Consider the following 22,344-nt stretch of genomic DNA (forward strand, 5'->3'; position numbering starts at 1 on the left):
AGGTGGCAGGAAGATTTGTCCCCACTGTTTGCCAGTTCCTGCCCCAGATTATAGCCCTGTAAAGACATGCTTCTATGGTCTTTATTCACACACATACAGACACACACACACACAATTCCCACATTTGGAGTCAGATGGACAGATGGGTGGGTTTGGAGGGGACCTGCTGAGTGGTATTATGTACTTCATAAGTGACTACATTGGATAATGCTCCTTGTCCTGGCATCTCACCGTTGTATCCACTATTATGGAAGTAATTTATACATTTATGGCATTTTTCCAGTCAAATTTTTGGATGCCCCCAGCAGTTATTTCATGCTTGGGGAGGACTGTTTCTCCTTATGCCAACTAATCAGAAATGTAAAGCCAGCATGATTTTTCCAGTTCAGCAAACCTCAGAAAATCTGCCTGCCTCAGAAGGAGAAGCATCCATCACTGCTCTGGTGCATACAGTTAACTCTCATTTAAATGACTCATTATCAGCCGAGCAGTTTGCTGTTAGCAGGGTTAATCTGTAAAATCTGTTCTGCCTGTCCCCTACAGAAGGAAATCGAAGGCCTCCAAGCAAGGATGTCTGTGCTAGAAGCAAAAGATCAACAATTAAGACGGGATATAGAAGAGCAAGAAAGGTTCATCCAGTTTCAGGACTGTGAGCTGACTTCCTTGCTGGGCTGTGTGCCCCTGGGAGAACTGCAGGAGGTCAGGAAGGCCTTGGATGACACGCTAGCCTTATCCTATCAGATCCCATTTAGTCTGGAGCTCCCTGGAACTATGAAGAGGTATTTTTTCTTCTTTAATTATTTTCTAGTTGTTGCTTGTGGTGAGCAGTGGCACCCTCCAGTTGCCAAATTGTTTCATCAGCTCATTAGTACATAAACTCTTTCTAGGCAGGGCAAGTAGCTCAGATGGCTAGAGCTAAGGCTCTAATTTGCTCAATTTCATAGCTATCCATTCATTTGACAACCATTTAGTCAGCACCTACTACATGAAAACCATTATTTGGTATTGGGGGAGATTCAAAGAAAGATAATTAAGATATGGTTCCTACTCTCTTGGAGCTTTCAGTCTAGCAGGCAAGGTGAGACAGGAGCAAATATGCAGTAGTACATAAATACACAATAACTTTGATAAGAATAATAATAACTAACATTTATATAGTGCTTTAAAATTTCCAAGTCACTTTATATATGTGGATCTCAGTAGATCCTTACAACAATCTTGTGAGGATAGGTGCTATAATTGTTTCCATTTTGCAGATGAAGAAACTGAGGCTAAGAGACATTAAATACCTTGATCAGGATCACATATTCAACCAGTATCTGAGGCAGCATTTGAATTCAGGTCTTCCTGACTCCAGGTCTACTGTTCTATCTACTGTGCCATGATGCCTTATTATAAGAATATAGCAGCAATTGAGCAGAATAGAGTGTGAGACCAATTAAAAATATGATAGTGTCAAGTAGATTTTCATTTTGATAGTGTCAAGTAAGGGCAGCTAGGTGGTACATTGGACAGAGTACTAGTACCAGTCAGGAAGACTCATTTTCAAATTCAAATATGGCCTCAGATACTTACTAGGCGTCTGACTCTGGGCAAGTCACTTAATCCTGTTTGCCTCAGTTTCCTCCTCTGTAAAATGAAAAGGAAATGGCAAACCACTCCAGTATCTTTGCCAAGAAAACCCTCAATGGGGCCATGAAGAGTTGGACATGACTGAAATGACTGAATAACAACAACATCAAGTAGAACGTGACGGAAGCATGGACTGTACAAAGGGCCTACGTAAAGAAGAAGAAGGGTCTCAGCCGATTGTTTCGCAAATGGACATGGCCAGTCACAAGAGGGACTAGATGAGAGAGGGTAGGTGTTTTGATATGTCTGTTAACAATGCTGAAAGAACAATGGAATCGTTGAACAAACACCTCCTCTGTACTTAGAACTCTGAAAGATACAAAAGATGTATAGGACCTGGTCTTTGCCTTCCAAGAAGTTATAGTTTCTATAAGTTGTACACACACGAAACGGATAGCAATTCCAGAAAAAGTCCCAAAGGGAGTACTGTAGAGAATATGTGCTGTAGAAGCTCATAATACCCTACTGATGTTTTATGTTGGCAGCAGCATTTTTGTATATGAAAGATAGTACATTACTATGTTGGAGAGAAGCCTTGAATTAAAGTCACCATCTGTTGTAGTAAAATTAATTAATCTGTTTAGTAATAGAACCATTTGAACTCTAGGCTGACTAACATACTTAAAGTTTAAATCACTCAGAAAAACTTGTAAATATAAAACCACTGCTGTTCTCCAAGAAACCTCTAGCTTTTGGGGCCTTAGTGCCTTTTTTTTTCGCAATGCTATGTTTGTCCTAGAAACTCTTTCCTTCTGCCAATTTCTCCTCAACCCCTTTCTGAGATCTTTTATGCCTAGAGCAACCTTGCTAATAGGTACCTTCCTCTCTGTGACATCAAAATCTCAGGGAAACCAACTGGGATTGGTTTCATTGGGATATCAATCAAACATGGACTGTTAGAGACGTTGCCCCTCCCTTCCTAGAAAATATCTCACCTGTATCCTCTTGACTGAGCAGCACTATTGTGTGGGATAGAGCTCTAGTTTACCTGCACCAAACTCAGAAAAGTGAAGAAAGTTTGGCATGACCTGGGTACCAGGTATCTCTTGTTGGGTCATTGATGCATTTCCATCTCCTGCTGTGGCATAAACTCATTTCACTGAAGATCCAGACACTTCTCTTGACAGCCATATTCTGTCCCTTTGGAGAGCTAGTTGGATTCTTGTCTCTTTGGGGACTGCAACCCAGGCTTACTTTTGCTTCCTCTTTCCCGTGTTCCTCTCCGCATGCCCTTGTATGTCTCAGGTTAAGCAGTAAGCTTTTTTTTTTCCCTTCTGTGATTTTAAATGTTCCAAATAAAGGCCTAGTGCTATAGTTTTCACTAGCTATCCTGCCTTTTCTGTGGCATCCTCAAAGTTATAAAAAGCAGTTGGAATGGGCAGGGACAGCCACTTTATCAATAACCATTTGCCCATAGCCCTGTGGCCAAACTTTTAAGCTGGGTGAATGGTAAAGAAGGCTATTTTGCTTTAATTTTACCTTATATTAGTAGGAAGAAGGGTTGGCTGTCAAGATGTTTTTGTTTTGGGGTTTGGGTTTTTTTTTATGCTTATTTGCAAAATTAATTTAAATTGCCCAAACCCCAATAGAATCAAACTAGTTGCCTAATAAAGGCTTGTTGTCTAACTGGCTACTGTTTACCAGGCTACAAAGGATTAAGAAATTTGAACCTTATTGTACCGAGGATGATATAATACAAAGAGCTATGAACTCAGAATGAGGGATGTGGTTCTAGTCCTGACTCTGCTATTAACTATGTGGCCTTGAGCAGCACACCTCTCTGTAACCCCATCTGTAAAGTGAGGAAGTTGGATTAGATTATCTCTTTCAATTCAATAATAAATCTATGAGATGGGACACCTCCAGTGATTGAACCCATTCATGAAAATTTCCCACCTTGGAATGCTAGTTTAATGGAAGTGGACATCACATATAGAATAATCTTTTTGTTTTTGGGAAGTCCCACACCACCAAGAGCGAGGTTAGTGAGGTTTAATTTGAGGAAGAACACTTGATAATACAGTCAGTGTGCAGTAAATTGTGCTATGTGGACATTATTGTGGGGACTTCTATGTAAAAATTCAAATCTCTTTTCCGGTTGATATTCGAGGCATAAATTATCAGATATGCCATCTATTTTTCCTTATATTCTAGACTCAGGTGAATTAAGGTTTAATGTGGGTATATTTTATTATTTATCTTACTAGACTTGAACCCCAACCCAGTTTCCTGAGAACATTTATAGGTTATTTAAATTCAGCTTACATTTTATTATCAGAATAGTCAGGAACCATATGTTGAAATAGTAAAATATTTAATTGGGACAGAATTGTGAAGAAATAGAGAAAAAAAGGACATATTTCAACGCTCAGTCTAAATGAGTTCAACTTCATCTCTGATTCCCAACAAAGCAGCCTAGGAAAACAATTTTTCTGATGCTCATGATTCCTGGAAAATGGAGAGCTCTTTAGAGCTCCTCTAACAAGAGTAAAGTAGAGCCTTAGGTGAAGGTATCCTTGCTTGAAGCCTGTAGGGGTTATAATACTCTGGCTCATCTTTCTACTCCATGGTATTTTTTCCATGTTTCAGGGAGATGATAAAACGCAGGGGCTCTTGAATGATGTCACCATACTTTCAAATGTTTTTTGCTCTTACCTAATTTAAGTGCACATCTTGGCTTTTCCTCTTCTTCCCAGAGTCTCTTATCTGTTGTCCCTATGATGCACCGTAAGCATGTCATCTTAAGGGTAAATAGGGTCCCGGGAGTATGTTCTAATGAGTGTTTGCTTTCTAGGCCCAGACATTTTGGGAAAGATGATCTCTTTCCAGCAAATGTACTTCTACTGAGAACTCACTCCTCTGTACTATAGTGACCATGGCAGTAGGCAAAGAAGTGAAGATTTTTCTAGTCACAGATCTTAGTATTATATGTAACCTAGGGGTAAGAGCATGGTGGGAGGGTGGACAGAGATGAGAGCACATAAGAGATAAAGTAATGAAATTATATTCTCATATGGAGAGGATACTCCTTAGCCCTTCTATAACAGTTAATGTTTATTAAATGTTCATTGTGTATCAAGAGAGTTTTTCATGTTTAAGAGTCAGTGGTGTCCTTGTGACACCAATATTTTGTATAAATGGGAACACACTGGTGAGTCTCAGGAGCAATAATGACAAGTGATAGGAGTGAGAAGATACACTCCTCTTCCACCCTAGAGTTACCTCTAGGAACCTGAAAGAGTTAAGATCTCTCAAGTAGCTATGTGGTTGTGACCTTGGTTCCCTGTCTGGAAATATCCACCCTGACCTGCCAAAGTGAGTACAGTAGAGTGAGTGGGCCAACCAGCTCAAAGAAGGGAGTCTGGAAGAGTTTGCAGTTGGTGCTGCAGAATCATTGTTATTATCTCAATTTTTTTTTTCTCTTTTGGACAATGCTGAGCTGGGGGTTCCATCTCCTAGTCTTTGTGTACCTGTGAATAATAGTCAGACCACTAATGTTTTCTTGTTTGTGGCCTGTCCAAGACTTGGAATGGCTGGGTAACATATGAAATGAAAAAATCATAAAATATTCTCTCATGAAGAAAGTTTTCAAAGACTCATGATTATAAAACACCTGCAGAAATAAACAACTTACACTATCATTACTTTTGTTACCAATAAAAGTAGCTATAACTTGTTGGCCAGAGATACTCTGTGCTGTCTATGGAGAAGCAGGCTCTGATTTACTCACTCCAGTAGCAGTGTAGAAGTTCAAAAGGAATAATCTATTTCTTGCTCTGGATGAACTTGAAAATAAACTTCTTAATTGCATTTGGCATCTCTGAGCCTATTACTGGTGGTAAGGTGTCTGATTGCATGAAGGGCATCATTGGTGACCTTGGCACACTGAGAATCAATCCTCTGGATGAGTGTGGTGTGGGCTGGGGAAACTTCACTTCTCCCCTTCCCCACTTGCTTTCCATTTAGGCATTCAAAATGAAATCAGAAGTTTTACAATTCCAATGATTTGTTTGGACGTGTAGCTTGGAGATAAAGGGATGGGGATTGAGTGCTGCCTGCTTATGACAAGGAGAGCTGCTGTTTGACCTTGGTTGCTGAGAAGGGTTTTCTTTGCACAGGCAAAGAGCAGAGTGTTTTGTTGTATAGAATCCAGTATGCAGAAGCATGGTGGGTTGGCATGACAAGGGAAATGAGAGAAGTCTGAGGCTGCCTACAAAATATCTCCCTCTGAATTCCCATCACCTTGAACCACAGCATGTCACACACCAGTCAGCACCTTCCCCACCATGTTGGGGTAGGTGTGGGTGAGAGGGATCATAAGATCTTAGTTTTAGAGCTGGAAGGTCATATTGTCTAACTTCCCCACTTTACACTAAGGTCCAGGGGAAATGAATCACCTTGCCAAAAGTCACAAAGGGGTAAGTATAAGAGACGGTATTTGAATTTAGGTTATCTGACTTCAGGAGCCAGCACACTTTCCATTGTACCAATTTGTGAAGTGCAAAGTAGGAAGAGAGACTGAGAAAATTAAATTTAATGACTGCTTTGTATCTGTGAGCTTGGTTCCCATTCCTGATTATGTTAATCCCACTCATTTCTTTGTCAAAGCAAGTTGGTGTCTGTCCTTGTCTCACCCTATTCTCCTTTACAGGTAGAAGAGAAGAGATGAACATTCAATTTCAGAGTCACTTCCCTGAATATGGATATTATTCATTTATGATATAGTTTGAAGCACAAAGTGGATAGTTGGGGTGTACAACATTTTTCTCCAGTGCGGTTTTCTTGTTTTTCACTGTTAGTGGCTAGCTGGGTGTGTGTATCTTGAAAACCAGATAAGAGATGTATTTGTGCCAATGCCTAACAAATGTGTGCCTCAGAAATAATAAAGTGATTGCAATAATTACCATCATGATGATGCTTATATGGGAGTCTGAGCATTTGCCCTTAACAATCCATTTAGAAATGTCTGCCTGCTCATGTTAGATTGTGCCTGTATTCTTCATTTCTCAGCACCTCAAATTTTTCATGCTAAGCATGAAATATATTCTGGAGGCTCATGGATGCATTTTCCTTGGTTGTGTATTTAGAGCAAACATGTTATATTTCCTTATGAACCATCCATACAAGGTATGAATCAAACATTACCCCTGGATGCAGATGCTCTGCCTGGGCAAACATTCTATGCTTTAGGGAATACTGGTACAGAGAGATGATCCTCATTCAGGGCTGATGGACTGTGGAGGGCAGTAGGCTGCAAACCAGGTGGCTGTTGTTGTAGTTCTATTAGGTTAACTGCAGTGTGTACACCAGGAAGACACAGCTCACTCAGTGTGCCTCTCCCTTCCCCTGTTCATTGTTTCCACATACCACACGCTTCCCTGCAGAATGAATAATCCAAGGGGCGATGTCAGGTCTTCCTTCAAATGAGATTTGAAGTAATGAAATTCAGCAGCTCACAATTGACTGAAAAAATCAATAACCTTTCTCTTTTCCTCAGATACATATCTTATTAAAGGCAGAAGAGACAGAGAAACAATAAAGAGGGCTTTCGAGAGATGAGGCAAATCCCTGAGCACAGTAGAGATGCCCAAGGATTATATCTGTGTGGAGGCTGTGTGCTAGGCTTAATGTCTCATTAATAGAGTGAGGTTGTGGCCTGAGGTAATTGAAATGCTACCAATTGGATGAAATTCAGAGACTTCAAAAGAACTGCCTTTTTAACATATTAGTTAATCTTGCATTTTGTAATTTTGTAATCTTCACTCACTAATATTTCTCTTTTTCTCTATTGAGTGGGTTCTTAAAAATTTTATATAAGAAAAGAGCAGATAATATTTTAAAAATAATCTAGCAGATGAGGTGAGCTTTGCTTTGCTGAAGATGCTCATGTGACTTTTAGTTTTCTGTTTGTAACAAGCTTTACCTTTTTTTTTAAACGAACCTGCTGGTTTTGTCGGATAAATATTTACACACAATTAACACAGTGTGTGGTGGGTAATAGAGTAAGGAAAGGGGAAGATTGATAGGTTTTCATTGCAGAGCTTTGTTGTCTATGCATTATCTAATGTGTTGGGTGACAGATTGAGGATCTGTTCTTTCTTGAGCATGAATTATATTTTTTTCTTGTCTTGTCTTTTGGTTTTATTAGATTTTTTTTTGAACAAACTAGGTGGGAGCCATGTTTAATTCTCTTCTATTTGCCACCTGGTATATTGCTTTCAGTTATTGGTTGTTCTCACTAATAACTATAGGTCTGTCTTTTTTTCTTTTTTTAAAGTGAAGGAAGCTGTACATTGACTTTTAAGTATTTCAGTTTTGCCTGGAGAGATTCATTCTACAAACTGTTTTCATCTAGATGTTCCATTTCACAAGCTGTCTATTTAATTTCACCATTTCCTATTCTTATGAAGGCCCCCTTTTATGCAATCAGTGAAGGCATTTAATATAACCTTGAGGTTAAATCTAAGGCAATTGTCTCAAGTTCTCTTTTGACCTTTTCTTCCTTATGTGGGTCTAGTCCATTATGAGGGGAAATGAAATGAGAAAGTTTGAAATGAAAGAAAAATCACATCTTTACATAGAGACAAAACTCTTCAAAAAAGTATACACAATAAACAAAATTTAAATAGAGCAGGAAACTCTCAAAAGTAGAGATGCCTGTTAGTCAAGAAGTGATGAACAGGGGAGAGAATGGAGGTGGAATACCTTCACCAGATCCCATAGTACAGGTAACTGGTACATCCATACAACTGGTACATCTTTGCTGAAAGATCACTCTTTAAGTGAGTCAATTACATTTAGGAGGCAGTATCTTTCTTGCCACCAGTAGTAACACCCTAATCATCTCTTCTTCTGTGGAGAGCAAAAATTCCTGGACTTCCCTGTCAGGTGAGGAGTCTTCCTTCCATGATCCTTTAGTCTCTCTTTCAGTCTGGGAAAATCCATCATTTTCAGTATTTTGTACACCTACTACTCCATTCCATCTCTCTCTCTCTCTCTCTCTCTCTCTCTCTCTCTCTCTCTCTCTCTCTCTCTCTCTCTCTCTCTCTCTCTCTTCTCTCTCTCTTTCTTCCTCCCCTGCCCCCCAATCAAATGTATAATATGATGTTACTGGAAAGAGCATCCCACTCTATTGCCTTCTAGTTCTACTCATAATCCCTCTTCCTAACTAGATCAACATTTTCTTGTTTGTCACCAATCTCCTGTATGTATTTTATCTCCCTATTAGAATATAAGCTCTTTAAAGGCAGAGGCTATCCTACTTTTGTATTTGGAGATAAGGTGTAGAATGGGAAGGAGAAATTCAAGTTTTACGCGATTAGGAACTTCATTTGAAGTAGAATTGCCCTATCGCTATCCTTTTTTTCCTTTCTCCTCTTTTACACTATTTCCCTGTATAATACAGGGAAAGTGATGTGAGATGGCTGCCTATACTGTGTAGATCCTCATACCTCTCACCTAGTTGTCTGGACACTTACTTATTGTCTTGGCTGGTTTTCCATCTGGGCAATTCCTCTTCTCTTCCATACATGGTATTTGTAAGTGCTTTCAACTTGACAGCGTATTTAGAATGTGTTACCTAAATGTTACCTAATTTAAATATCAGTTCTTTTAGGCTGGAAACCTGCAAAGTTCATTAAACTATCCATCTTTGGGCTGCCAGTTATTTATTCACCAGGATGCTACATCATTCACTTAGAACTGAGCTCACAGAAAACGGGTCAAGTTCACTCTCTGAGCAAGGCAAGTCAGTCTAGTCACCTCTTTTGATGCAGCAAAGCAGTTGCAGGACCTGTCTTTCTCCTTTCTAATTTTCTCTCTCAAACCAGAGGAGAAAGGGGCAACAGAAATGTTTGTGAGGCTTCACCTCTGTAAAGCACTAGGTGTGCTGAAGAACAATGGCCAGAACTGCTTCGTTCAGATAATGAGAAACTAAATGCCATCTTAACAGCTGACTAGTCTTGCTGATGGTTATCTTTGAACAACCACAAATTGTTTTTTTGGCCCCTCATTGTTTCTTTCCTCTTCAGTCAGGTTTTTCAGTCTTTTTACCACATTAGCCTCAGGCTCACTCTCTTATGGTTTAAATCAGAGCTTCTTGGCTTGTGGTGACTCACCTTTCAATGAAAAGGTAACAGCTCACATTCAGAGATATCTTCAGAGTATCTTTCTACTGCCTCTTCTGACCACTATGTTAAGTGCTTACCATATGTGAGTTCTTCACAAAATAGTATTTTGGGTAAGCATGAGTTTGGCATTTGAACTACATGACCAGCCCATCAGAGTTGTACTCTTTGCAGTAGTTTGAATGCTTGGCAGTTCAGCTTTAGAGATGGTTTCAGTGTCCAGTACCTTATCTTGCCAGGTAACCTTCAGGATCTTCCCTGAGACAATTCAAGTGGAAACAGTTCAATTTTCTGGCATGGTACTGATAGACTGTCCAGGTTTCACAGGCGTGTAACAGTGTAAGTCAGCAAGATGGCTCTGTAGACTTCAGTTTGGTATGCAGCTTGATACTTCTCTTCCAAATGCTGAGCTAGCTCTGGCAAAATGTGCAGCAGCCTCATCATCTATATGGACAGTCCTGGAGAGTGTACTGCCACGGTGAGTGAACTTGTCTACAGCATTCAAAGTTTCTCCATTTACTGTGACCAGTGGTTCCATATATCGATGGTGCAGTGCTGGCTGGTGGAACGCCTCTGTTTTCTTGGTATTGATTGTCAGGCTAAAATTAGCACAAGTGGCAGAGAATCAAGTCATACTATGTTGCATCTCAGCCTCAGAGACTTCATTGAGTGCACAGTCACCTGTGAACAAAAAGTTGTGCACCATCTCTCCCTCTACTTTGGTCTTGGCTTGTAGCCTTTTCAAGTTAAATAGTTTACCAGTGAGGAAGCTAATCTTGATGCCATTTTTATCTTCATTGAAGGCATCTGACGACACCATGGAAAACATCATGCTAAAGAGCATGGGAGCAAGCAGACAATCCTGCTTCACTCCATTGGTGACTAGGAAAGCATGAGAGCATCATCCTTCATCCATAACCCATGGGAACATGCCATTATGAAACTGGTGTACAATGTTGATGAACTTCTTTGGGCAACTCAATTTCACCATCGTCTTCCACAAGTCCTCAGTGCTCACATGGTGGTCAGAAGAAGCAGTAACACTCCTAAAGTATTTCTGACAATCTTCAATATTAACTGTAACACATGGGAAATGCTGGCACAGGACCATGTAGCATGATGTGCCAGCATCAAAGAAGGCCCTATACTCCATGAGCAAAGCAGAATCATAGAAACACAAAGGAAACATGAGCGGCACAAATCCAGAGCCACTTTCACTCTAAGTGTTCTAACAAGACCAGTTGCCACAAGGCACTGTGGTTGTGCCTTTTGGACACATATTATTCTGATTAGCCACAGCCACAAACACTATAGCCTGACTCCAACATTGTAATATCATTGGTCTTCTTTGAAACAAACAACAACTACAACTCACCAAAATTTCCTCTAAGAAATTAATGGACTTTTGAACATCTTAAATCTTCTGCTCCTTTATGTGTCATTCCTTTACTTATAAATATTGACTGCCTCAGTGTTGTCATGAAATAAAATAAAAACTCAATGACCTGCATTTAAAACTCTCCACTACTTGGCTTCCACTTCCTTTTTTGGCCGACTTGATATTCTTCACCTTAATACACTTTATGTTTCAGCCAGATTGGAACAATACCTGTTCCCCAATCTTGGCATTCCATCTTTTATTACTTGGTCTTCATGCAGATCATCTCCTGTGCCTGAAATATACTTCCTTCTCAGTGCTGCCTCTCAGAATCCCTATCTTTCTTTGAGGCTTAGCTCAGGCACCAATTTCTGTTGGAAGTACTCATTAAGCCCCCTCCCTCCATCTTGGTCATATACCCACCTCAAATTGCCTTTTATTTACTTATCCTCTGTTTGGCTTTTAAAATCATTTACAATCTAGTCGAAACCTGTATCTCCAGATTATTCTCCCTCCTAATCTAGGCAAACTATTGTTTAGCCAAAGTGGCTTTTCTGTTCTTCACACATACCATTGCATTTCCTGTCTCTGTGCTGGCCTTTGTACTGGCCATCTCTCATACTTAGAATCCATTCCCTTCTTACCTCTGCCTTATAGAATCCCTCTGTCAATCAAAAATGACTAATTAAACACACACTATATGCTAGGCTCTGTACTAAGGGTTGGGGATACAAAGAAAGGCAAAAATACTTCCTATATCTCATTTGCTCCCATCCTAATGAGAGTGATAACATGTAAATGACTAGATAAATACAAGATGTCTACAGAGTAAGGGAATTTCAGAGAGGAAGGCATTAGCAGCTATGGAGACCTGTAAAGACTTCTACAGAATGTGGGATTTAAAAGAAGCTAGGGCAGAGGTAAGAAGTAAGAGCTTAAGAAGTAGAGGTGAATATGGAAAGAATTCCAGGAACGGGGAACAGCCAATGAAAAGGCAAGGAGATGGGAGATGGAATATTATATGTGGCAACAGGAAGCAGGCCAGTGTAGCTGGATCATAGAATGTAGGAGTAAATTGTAAGAAGACCGGAGAGATAAGAAGGGCCTAGGTTATGAAAAACTTTAAATGCCTACTCTTTTGTCAAATTCAGATGTCCAGAGCATAGACCCTAGCCTTTCAATTTTACATTCTTTCCATTGCCTATGACAAGAGAAAAGTGCATTTTCATATAAGTAGGGAACAAATCTCTTAAACTTAGTTTAAAATTTTTATTTTAAATATTTTAGTGTTACTTAAATTGAGGGCAAGTTTATGAATTTTTAAAAAAAAATTTGGACTGGACAATGTTCTCTATTTTTATATATGTTAATATATTGCAATAATATTGTTTTTAATACTTCTTCTGGTACTAATCCTCCAATTTACACTTGAACTCACAGGTTTTGTGCCCAGAGGTGTGATTACTACTTCAGGTTCTAGAAGTAACAATGTGGGGTTATACTTCTAATACTATTGTCTACTAGTCCTCACTAATGCGCTTCCCATTAATAATCAGCCAGTAGACTCAATTAGCTTTTTCAAAGATATTTATTGAGATGGTAGAGTAAGAACATTCCCTCTATGGGCATAACCTTCCATAAATATACAAAGTTCCATGGGAAGAGTGAGCTCAGACTTAGAGTACAATCATAGTGTGGCACTCATGGGATATATACATGATAAAAGCTTATTTATATCTCCTGGTGTTGGAAGTCGTTTCTTTCTTTGTAGGGTCTTCAGGTAGCTATTCTTCTAGGTGATTGTCTTTCTATAGTCATCTGTTCTTTGGGTGTCTTTCTGCTCTTGTCTAGTCTTACTGGTCCAGTCTCTCCAATTACAGGGCAAATGGGAAAAGGGGAAGGAAAAAATGCTCCTCCCTACCCACACCTCCATCCCCATCTGCAACCCCACCCCCCCAAGTCTCTTCCTAGAATGATTCCCTTTCAGGAGCTGGTTTTTCATCTACTTTTGGCTTCAGTTCTTGAATCTGCAATCCTCCATTTCTGGTCTGGGGAATTCCTTAACTGATTTGTAGTTTTTATATATAGATTCAAGGGTATGTCTTGATTCTGTCAGCTAGTTACAAGATATTTCCTATCTGGTGTCAGCTGCCTTTTACCCAAATGGCCAAAACTCTATAATTCCCTGGGGTTTATTAAGAAGCTATGCACACATTATGGGGTTGTAGGGAAATTCCTTAACACCTACCATTTTGTGTTTACATTCTGAGCTTGTTGAGTGATTGAGTGATTTTGTGACTACATCAGTTGAGCTGGAAAGGGAAATTCGCTTCCTCACACTGATACATTCTAGACCTCTGTGATTCTATTAAAAGAGATACAAATGAGGTCCCTGCTATGCAGATAACATAATTAGATTATAATTAGCACTAATTATAATACTAAGCCCAATATTTATATACAATTCTGCTACTATAGTTCTTTGCATATATTTTGCCATTTTTAATAAGGTCATAAATTGGGTCTATTTGCTACTGTTGACAAGGTCAGCCTAGAGAGATGTGTTATATCTGGTTGTTGAAGCAGCCAATAGGTTAGCAGGAGGGTGGCTAAGGCCCCAGGAGAATGATTTTTTTGGGAGCAGAATTCATTCATTATTGACGCATATATTTTAATGATGGGAAAAATAGATTTATCTTTCTGGGTATGTTGCAGATGCCACCATTTTAGGACAGTTTTAGAAACCAGCATATCCCGGTCTATTGAAGATGCTTTTTTGAAGACTTAGATGTCCACACAATAGGACTACTCAGTGATATGGGAGAGCAGGGCCTCCCCTAAAGTTTGTGGAGATCCCAGGCAATTTTTTTTTGTGGGTAGAACCTGTCTATGTAAGCAATTTGATTAAAAATGTATTACAAAATTCATGGGTCCATGTAGAGTATACTGATTTATTAATGAAATTTTAGAATAATTAGCTTACAACATTTACTTTTTCCATAAGAAGAATTGTGATTTAAAATACTGAAATGTACATAGCTGAAATGACTGTCTAAATTTGGACTATCATTGTGGTCCACACCACCACTATTTATTAGATATTCTAGGAAACCAGTTTGTATTATGATGTCTTACCTGATTCTTAGGAGGTCCACTGCCTGAAGTCCCTTAACACAACACAAAAATCTAGAGCTTCATTTTCAGAAAGTGTTTTCAACACTGTTTGATAGCTGATACCTGGATGTTAGAATACATTGAATGTTCTCTCTTCTAATAATACACATTTTAAGAAAACTGGAAATATTCCCCCTTTTTTGCAATGCTGTGGGTCAAAGAATGAAACACAGCAAATAAAAACCTTATCATATATTGGGATTCTGTTTCAGTGAATTTTGCATCAAAAGAGATCATCATAAGAGACCTGATTAATATTATTCATTATAGAAGCAATCAATCATCAAACATTTATTAAGTGCCTACTGTGTTCAAGGTAATGTGCTAAGCAGATAGTCTCTGCCCTAAGAAACGCACAACTTAATGGGAGAGACAATGTGCAATCAAATATATACAAAGCAAGCTATATACAAGAGGAATAGGAAATGATTAATGGAGGGAAGGTATTGGAATTAAGAGCAATTGGGGAAGGCTTTCTGTAGAAGGTGGGATTTTAGTTGGGACTTAAATGAAGTTAGGGAGTTAGTAGTGGGGGAACAGAGGAGGGACATGAGGGACAGCAAGAGAAAATGCCTAGAGTTGAAAGACGGTGTTTTTTTTTTTTTGTGGAACATCCAGGAGGCCAGTGTCACTGGTTGGAAAAGTACAAAATTAAAGTAGTCTCTAATGTAATGTTATGTAACAGAAGACACTGTACTGCACAATATGATGAGCTGGTGCATGTGTACACTTTAATGGCAACTGTTAATCTGCCCTTTCTTTAGATGGGAGAATTTTAAAATTTAAGTTGATTATAGTTACAGTCACAACATTAGTGATTATGATATATTTTTAAAACAGATTTGAAGGAGTAGTGGCTTATTTTGTGGATTATTAAGAATTTAGGTAAAGAGCTCAGAATTTTTAAGCAGTTAATATGAGGACATGAAAGGAATTCAAAGAAGCAAATACAGGACATTAACTTCTCAGAGAATAGAGAATATGCTACTAATATCAATATTTATAGATAAAAATAATATTTTAGTGACAACAAAAAGTTTTTTATCATTAATAAAACAAAATATTTTAAAGAATTGCTTATTTCATTTTTAAAATGACATCTCTGTATGTTTCATAACATAATATATAGTAGCATGGTACATACATGTAATTTATAAATAAACAGAAATTTTTGGTGATAAGATACACTGTTAAAATAATTGGGAGAGTGCTGGCCTAAGGACCTGAGAGTTTAAGGGATTTGCCCTTGGTCTCACAGCTAGCCCGTGCCAGAGGCTGCCCAGCTCTGAAGCCAAGGTGCCTCTTGACAGCTCTTTACATTGAACTGAAATTTGCCTCCTTGTGGATTACAATTATTACTTCTAGTCACCTTCCCACCCTACCCCACCTAAAGCAACATAAAACGAAATAGTGTGTTTCCAAATTCAAACGAACTATTTCCAAGGCTTCAGATATAATAATTGAGATGTCTAAGGTAGCACAGTGGAGAGAAAATGCTGGACTGGGAGTCAGGAAGACCTAAGTTTGAATCCTGCCTTAGAACTTAACTGGCTGTGTGACTCTGGGCAAGACAATTAAACTTTCTGGTCCTTACTTTCTTCCCCTGTAAAATGGGAATAATCATAGCACCTACCTGTTACAGTTATTGTGAAGATTAAATGAGTTAACACATGTAAAAGGCTTTGCAAAATTTAAAGTGCTATGTGGATGCTAGCTGCCATTGTTATTATGATGTCTCCACTGTACATTTGTTTCTGTTCCATTCCATTCCACGGTGTTTGGGGATGGGAAGGAAAGAGGTGTTCAGAGCAGGAGCATGACACTGATGGACGACTCCTTCACTTACTTGCCTCAACCTGCTAGTGGAGAGAAGATCTGATATGCTTTTGGCAGGGTAGTTTTTCTCTTCCATGAAGGAGACTTTGCAGAAATCCATTGTAAAATCAGCTTCATAGTATCCTAGGATAGGGGGTGGTTCTGCAGCCAGGGCAGCTCCCAATGTAATGGAGAACTCTGCAAGTGTTCTCTTGGAGAACAGCTTTTCAGTGACTCTCCTCACTAGATCATGAGTTCTCTGAGAGTTGGGACTGTGTTTTGCCTTTCTTTGTATCTCCAGCACTTGGTACAGTACCTGGCAAATAATAGGTGCTTAATAAATGTTTATTGACTGATTTCTAGAAAAGGGAAAAAAGTGAGGGCAAGGTTGGGGCCAGGCATATCTATAGCAGAGGTAGACTGTTGCATGAAAACATAAGCTGAATGGTTTTTTTAGAATACCACAGAGCACAGTATGCAATTTCATGACATTCCTTATTCTGTCTGAAGAACAACTGGAAAATAGCCAAGAAACCTGGGTTTAGAAATATGAGGGTATGTAGCTTTCTAGAACTTAGAGGTCTTCTGTCAAACATCTTTATTTTACATGTAGATCAACTGAAAGTTAAGTGACTATGCTTCCATTAGTGATATCCCAATGTTAGGTCACCTGACTCTTTGCTCAGCTCTCCTTTCCACTATATGATACTGCCTTAGTCCATAACTGCAGTTCTGCATTTTGAGAAATAAAATGAAAAATAACCAGGAGACCCCGGGGGAAATATTATAGAGGCAGAGAGGAAGCAAGGATGTAGGGTATTGGATTTGACTAGAGTTAGAAGGATTGGTTGCATTGCCCACTTACCAAGTATGTAACCTCACACAAAACTCTTAACCATGCTTAGCCTCAGTTTTTCATTGGAAAAGTGGAGGTAATAATACTTGTAGGGGCATTTGGGTGGTACAGTGGATAGAGTGCTAGGCCTAGAGTTAAGACTCATCTTACTGAGCTCAAATTCAGCCTCAGACATTCACTAGCTGGGTGATCCTGGGCAAGTCACTTAATCTTGTTTGCCTCAGTTTCCTCACCTGTAAAATGAGTTAGAGAAGGAAATGGCAAACCACTGTAGTGTCTTTGTTAAGGAAACTCTGAATTGGGTCACAAAGAGTTGGATACGAGTGAAATGACTGAACAGCAACAAAAACACATGAGAGTGTCACAAAAATCACTGTAGTTGTATTATTTAGCAAAGGACAAATGAATAAACAAACAAATGATTGAACGAATGAATGATTAAATAAATTTCTCTTGGTTGAGAAAGCCCAGAATAATAACAAGCTGTAGAACCTTAGTGAAAGCTAGTCAGGACAGTGGCACCTGAATGGAGTAGTGAATTACAGTATTGGATTTGGATCTAGAAAGACAAGTTTAAATCCTGGTCTTAAACAATTACTTGCCGTGAGAATCTGGGCAAATTACTTAACTTCTCTGGGCCCAGGTTGTCTCATCTGTAAAATGAGGGGGTTGAATTTGGTTTGGTGAAAGCTAAGGTCCATTCTAGGTCAAAATCTACAATTCTGTGAATTTGTCTTCTATTAATCACAATAGCATCTATGTGTATTTGGGAAAAATAGGAATATTTAAGATATTATTTAGTCTATATGAAGTATAGAGTTTCTTATGGATCTCCTTATGTGTTTGTAGGACCCTTGATTCCTGGTAATGACTCTATGACCCCTCTGCCATCACGTGGTCTGTAGGTCACTAATTGGGAACTGCATGGGTTAGGTGATCTATAACTATTACAAAAATTGGAAAAAATATTAGTCAGAATTACTTTAACCTGAATAATTACATGGCTGATTCTTTTTTTTTTTTTTGGTTAGACAATGGGGTTAAGTGACTTGCCCAGGGTCACACAGTGTCAAGTGTCTGAGGCTGGATTTGAACTCAGGTCCTCCTGACTCCAGGGCTTGTGCTCTATCCACTGTGCCACCTAGCTGCCCCCATGGCTGATTATTTTTCTCCTTTTTTTTTATTAATTTATTTTGATTTATCAACAATCACTTCAATAAGCTTTTGAGTTTCAAATTTTTCTCCCTTCCCTCCCTCCCTTCCTCCCCAAGATGGCTCACAATCTGATATGGACTATACATATATATTCCTATTAAATATATTTTCACATTAGTGATGTTGTAAGGAAGAATTAGAACCAATAGGAAGAATCATCAGAAAAAGGAAACTAAACAAAACAGAAGAAAAAAACCCCAGCAAATAGTATGCTTTGATCTGCATTCAAACTCCATAGTTCTTTCTTTGGATGTGGATAGTATTTTCCCATGGCTGATTCTTAATAAATTATTTGGATGGGGGACAGGGATAGCATGAATGAACAACAAACTCCAGTGTGTAGTACAGTAGGAAGAATCCCAGGATAAAGAGTTAGAAGCCCAAGATTCTTATCCTTCCTCCACCACTTGGTAATTATATAACCTTGGATAAATTCCTATTCTCAATTTCCTCATCTGTAAACTGGGACTAGGGATACCTGATTTTACCCTACTTCTCATAGTTGCTGGCAATTTCCAAAGAGTTAATTCCTATGAAAACGTTTTGAGAACTGTGAAATACCTGCTATGGAATTATTAGGCATTTTGTTTATTTATTTATTTACTTGGGCTTTTTGGTGAGGCAATTGGAGTTAAGCGACTTGCCTAGAGTCACACAGTTAGTAAGTGTTAAGTATCTGAGGCTGGATTTGAACTCAGGTCCTCCGGACTCCAAGGCCAGAGCTCTATTCATTGTGCCACCTATCTGCCCCACTTAAAAAAAATTTTTTTGGCATTTTTGTTTTTTTAAGGATAAATAAAATTCATAGAAAATCTCATTTTGCCTAAACATTTTATTTCTACCACACTGAAGCCATTTATCAAGTTTCTAGTGACTGGAGGGGTACAGAGGGGGAGATGTATTTAATTCTTTTAATCTCCTCTCCTTTTCCTTGCTTAACCTTAAATGAAGGCTAATAAGCAGTAAATTGACCAAATGGAGTATTATGGTAGGGCAGGAAAACCAAAGGGCCTGCAGGGTCAATCAGAAAACGGTCAGCTGTCTTAGAAATAGGACTTCCTGTTGAAATTACTGAAAAAGATGGAACTAAACAATAGCTGAACTCAAGTTCTGGGAAAGCAGGAATGAGTTGGAAATGGCATGAAATCCGTGAGAGCACAGAAGCTTGCTATCTGTGCCATACGGAGTTAGGTGACCCCGTAGGTAGAGTCTTGGACCTGGAGTCAGCTAAGCCCGACTTCAAATCTGTCCTCAGATCCTTACTAGCTGTGCAATCCTGGGCAAGTCACTTAATCTGTGTTTGTCTCAGTTTCTTCAACTGTGAAATGGAGATAATAACAGTACCCACCTCAGAGTTGTTGTGAAGATCAAATGAGTAAAGTGTTTAGCACACTGCCTGGTGTTATGTAAATGCATATTCTCTTTCTCTCCATAGAAAACCTGGGCATGTCTTCTATTCATCAGAGCAATTTATGTAGGGAAAAAATCCATTTTAGAGAGGAGCTGAAATGGCTAAGTGATTATATTTGTCAAATATGTGTATACATAATAGGATAAGCTCATGTTTGTCCTATTTTGTCATGGAGAAGTACTTATCCAATGCTTAGCACAGTGCATGGCATGTAGTAGGCTCTTGTTAAATGTTGATTGAATTGAATTGGATTGAGTTGAATGGGGAGGGGCAGCTGTTACCCCTTGACTTTGGGGAGGCAATGTAGTGTGATGTACTGGACTTGGAATCAGATGAAGAATTAATACCCCAGCTCTGACACTTCCTATCTGGTATGACCATTTAACGTTAGAGAAACAAAACCATAATTTTACTACCTTATCTGCAAGACTCTTACAAGGAGAATACTTTGAAGACCTCAAAGTTCTAGGTAAATGTGATTTATTTATTGCTGTCTCTTCAAAAGACCTGTGATGTCATCTGGACATGGACCCAGATCATAATCCCTCCATGCCTAAGCATGTGGTCTTCATGGGTTCCTATAACTAGGGGGAAAAAGATAATGATCTACCATTGAGGGACCTTTTTTTTTTTTTTTGCATTTAGGTAGCTGATGGTAAACAAGAGAAACCCAGTTTGTCATTGAATCCATAATCAATGCCTTTCTGGCTTGGTATGTGATTCATTAGAAGTTGTGTTCTGTTGGTATTGGCCTTCCAGACCCCCAGGGTCACCTATGTGTCACAAGGAGGCACTAGAGGACAACTTTAGTGGCAGATAGATCTTATGGAAAGAAAAAAAAACCCAAAATGATTGCCTATGCTGTCATTTTATTTCAACATTTAAGGACCCTGGTCACAGAAAGAAGTGAAATTGTTGTATCCAAAGTGGCTGAGGGAGAGGCAGAGGACCAGATTAGGCTCTGTGCTTAAATAACTGTGTGACTTTAGAAATTTTACTTCCCTCTCTGGTCCTTAAAATCCTGATCTATAAAATATGGGGATTGGATTAGGTCAGTGGGGTCAAACTCAAGTAGAACTGAAGTCACTGAGTGCACATAAGGATCCCCGTGGGCTGCGTGTTAACGTTGTCTGTGTTCTGTTGTATTTTTGTTTATTTTGTGAAGTAGTGCCCAGTTACATTTTAATCTTGTCCAACCCACTCAGGGGTGCCGTGGGCCACATGTGCTCACTGCGTCATTTGACGCTTCTGGGCCAGATGTCCTTTCTAGCTGTAACATTCTATGGTTCTGAGTTTCCGTGATGACTCCATTTTAGTTGTTTCCCTATGCTCTGTTCTCTTTAAGGTGTTTTCAAAATAATGACTTTGCAGTGTTTTGTGATTATTGGTCAGTTCATCAATTAGTCAAGAAACATAAATGTCTGCTATGTGCCGGGCACTGTGCTAAGTGCTGGAGGTTACCAAGAAATGCAAAAGACAGTCCCAAATCTTAGAGAGATCATGGTGTGACAGGGGAGATAGTATGCAAATGCCTGTGTATGAATGAGCTATAGACAAGATAAACTGGAAATAATTAATAGAAGAATTAGGCTAGAATTAAGGGAGATTGGCATCCTGAAGAAGAGGAGATTTTATCTGAGGCTTAAAGGAAACCAGCAACAGAGGTCTTTTCTTCCACTGGAATCCTATTCTGATGCCTCATTGTGGCATGGGAGTGACCCTGGTTTCTTAAAGACTATGTCAGTGGAGCATAAGCTCTGGTAGGGCCTTCCATAGTGGAGAGACTGTGTATAGGGAGGAACCAGCCTAGTTCAGAGACGTTTGTTCTGTTCCAGAAGTCTGGCCACTTTGTGAGGAATTATTTTGTCTGCAGCAACTCAGGAAAGCATCTATTCCTACATGGAGAGGAATGGGGAGAATGATGAAACCTTGGATCTTGGAAATATAAATCATCTACTGCTTTACCCTCTATCTCTTCTGAATGTGTCATGTATTTGCTTATTTCTTTATATGTTGTCTTTCTCATTGGATTGAGTGCTGCTTTTTGAGGGCAGTGACTGTTTCTCCTCTTTTTTGTATCCCTAGTATTCAGCACAGTACCTGGCATGAAGTAATTACTTAATAAGTGCTTCCTTGGTTGATTCATTTTTTTTCTTTTAAATATAGACCTGTGATTATTTTTTCCCCATTCTTCAGGCTCAGTTCCAGGGCTCTGTGAATTCTATGGAAGATAGCATCCTTAAAGTAATTTTGGCTAATTAAAAAAAAAAAGTCTTCACTATGTCTCCACCAGTTTTGTTTCCCACCCTTTACATGGCTGCCTTACGTCTAATTACCTGCCAATTTTGGTGCCTTCTGGTCTCCCTTTCAATTCTCTACACATTCAAGCCCGAATACCTACTCTCATTTTTGATATTTTATTTAAATATTTTATTTTCCCCCCAATCACATGTAAAAACAATTTTTAACATTCATTTTTTAGAATTTTGAGTTCCAAATTCTTTCTCTCCCTCCTTCCTTTTTCTTCTCCTTAAGAAGGCAAGTAATTTGATGTAGGTTATACATGTGCAGCCATGCAAAACATATTTCCTTATTAGTCATATTGTGAAAGAAAACACAGACCCCCCCCTAAAAAATGACAAGAAAAATAAAGTTTAAAAAAGTATGCTTCAATCTGCATTCAGACTCCATCAGGTCTTTCTCTAGAGGTAGATAACATTTTTCATCATAAGTCCTT

General features: G+C 38.9%; 1 protein-coding gene across 2 annotated transcripts in view; it reads left to right on the forward strand.

Annotated features, from left to right (window-relative positions):
• Positions 1–22,344, forward strand: part of DISC1 (DISC1 scaffold protein) — a 527,908-nt gene that overhangs the window by 147,173 nt on the left and 358,391 nt on the right. For both annotated transcript variants that reach the window (XM_078156229.1, XM_078156230.1), the window contains exon 6: positions 544–779. In XM_078156229.1, coding sequence (XP_078012355.1) covers positions 544–779 — 236 coding nt within the window. The remainder of the gene's footprint in view (positions 1–543; positions 780–22,344) is intronic.

This window comes from Phascolarctos cinereus, unplaced genomic scaffold, assembly GCF_003287225.1.
Source record: "Phascolarctos cinereus isolate Bilbo 61053 unplaced genomic scaffold, phaCin_HiC Scaffold_5;HRSCAF=322, whole genome shotgun sequence".
Lineage (NCBI taxonomy): Eukaryota > Metazoa > Chordata > Mammalia > Diprotodontia > Phascolarctidae > Phascolarctos > Phascolarctos cinereus.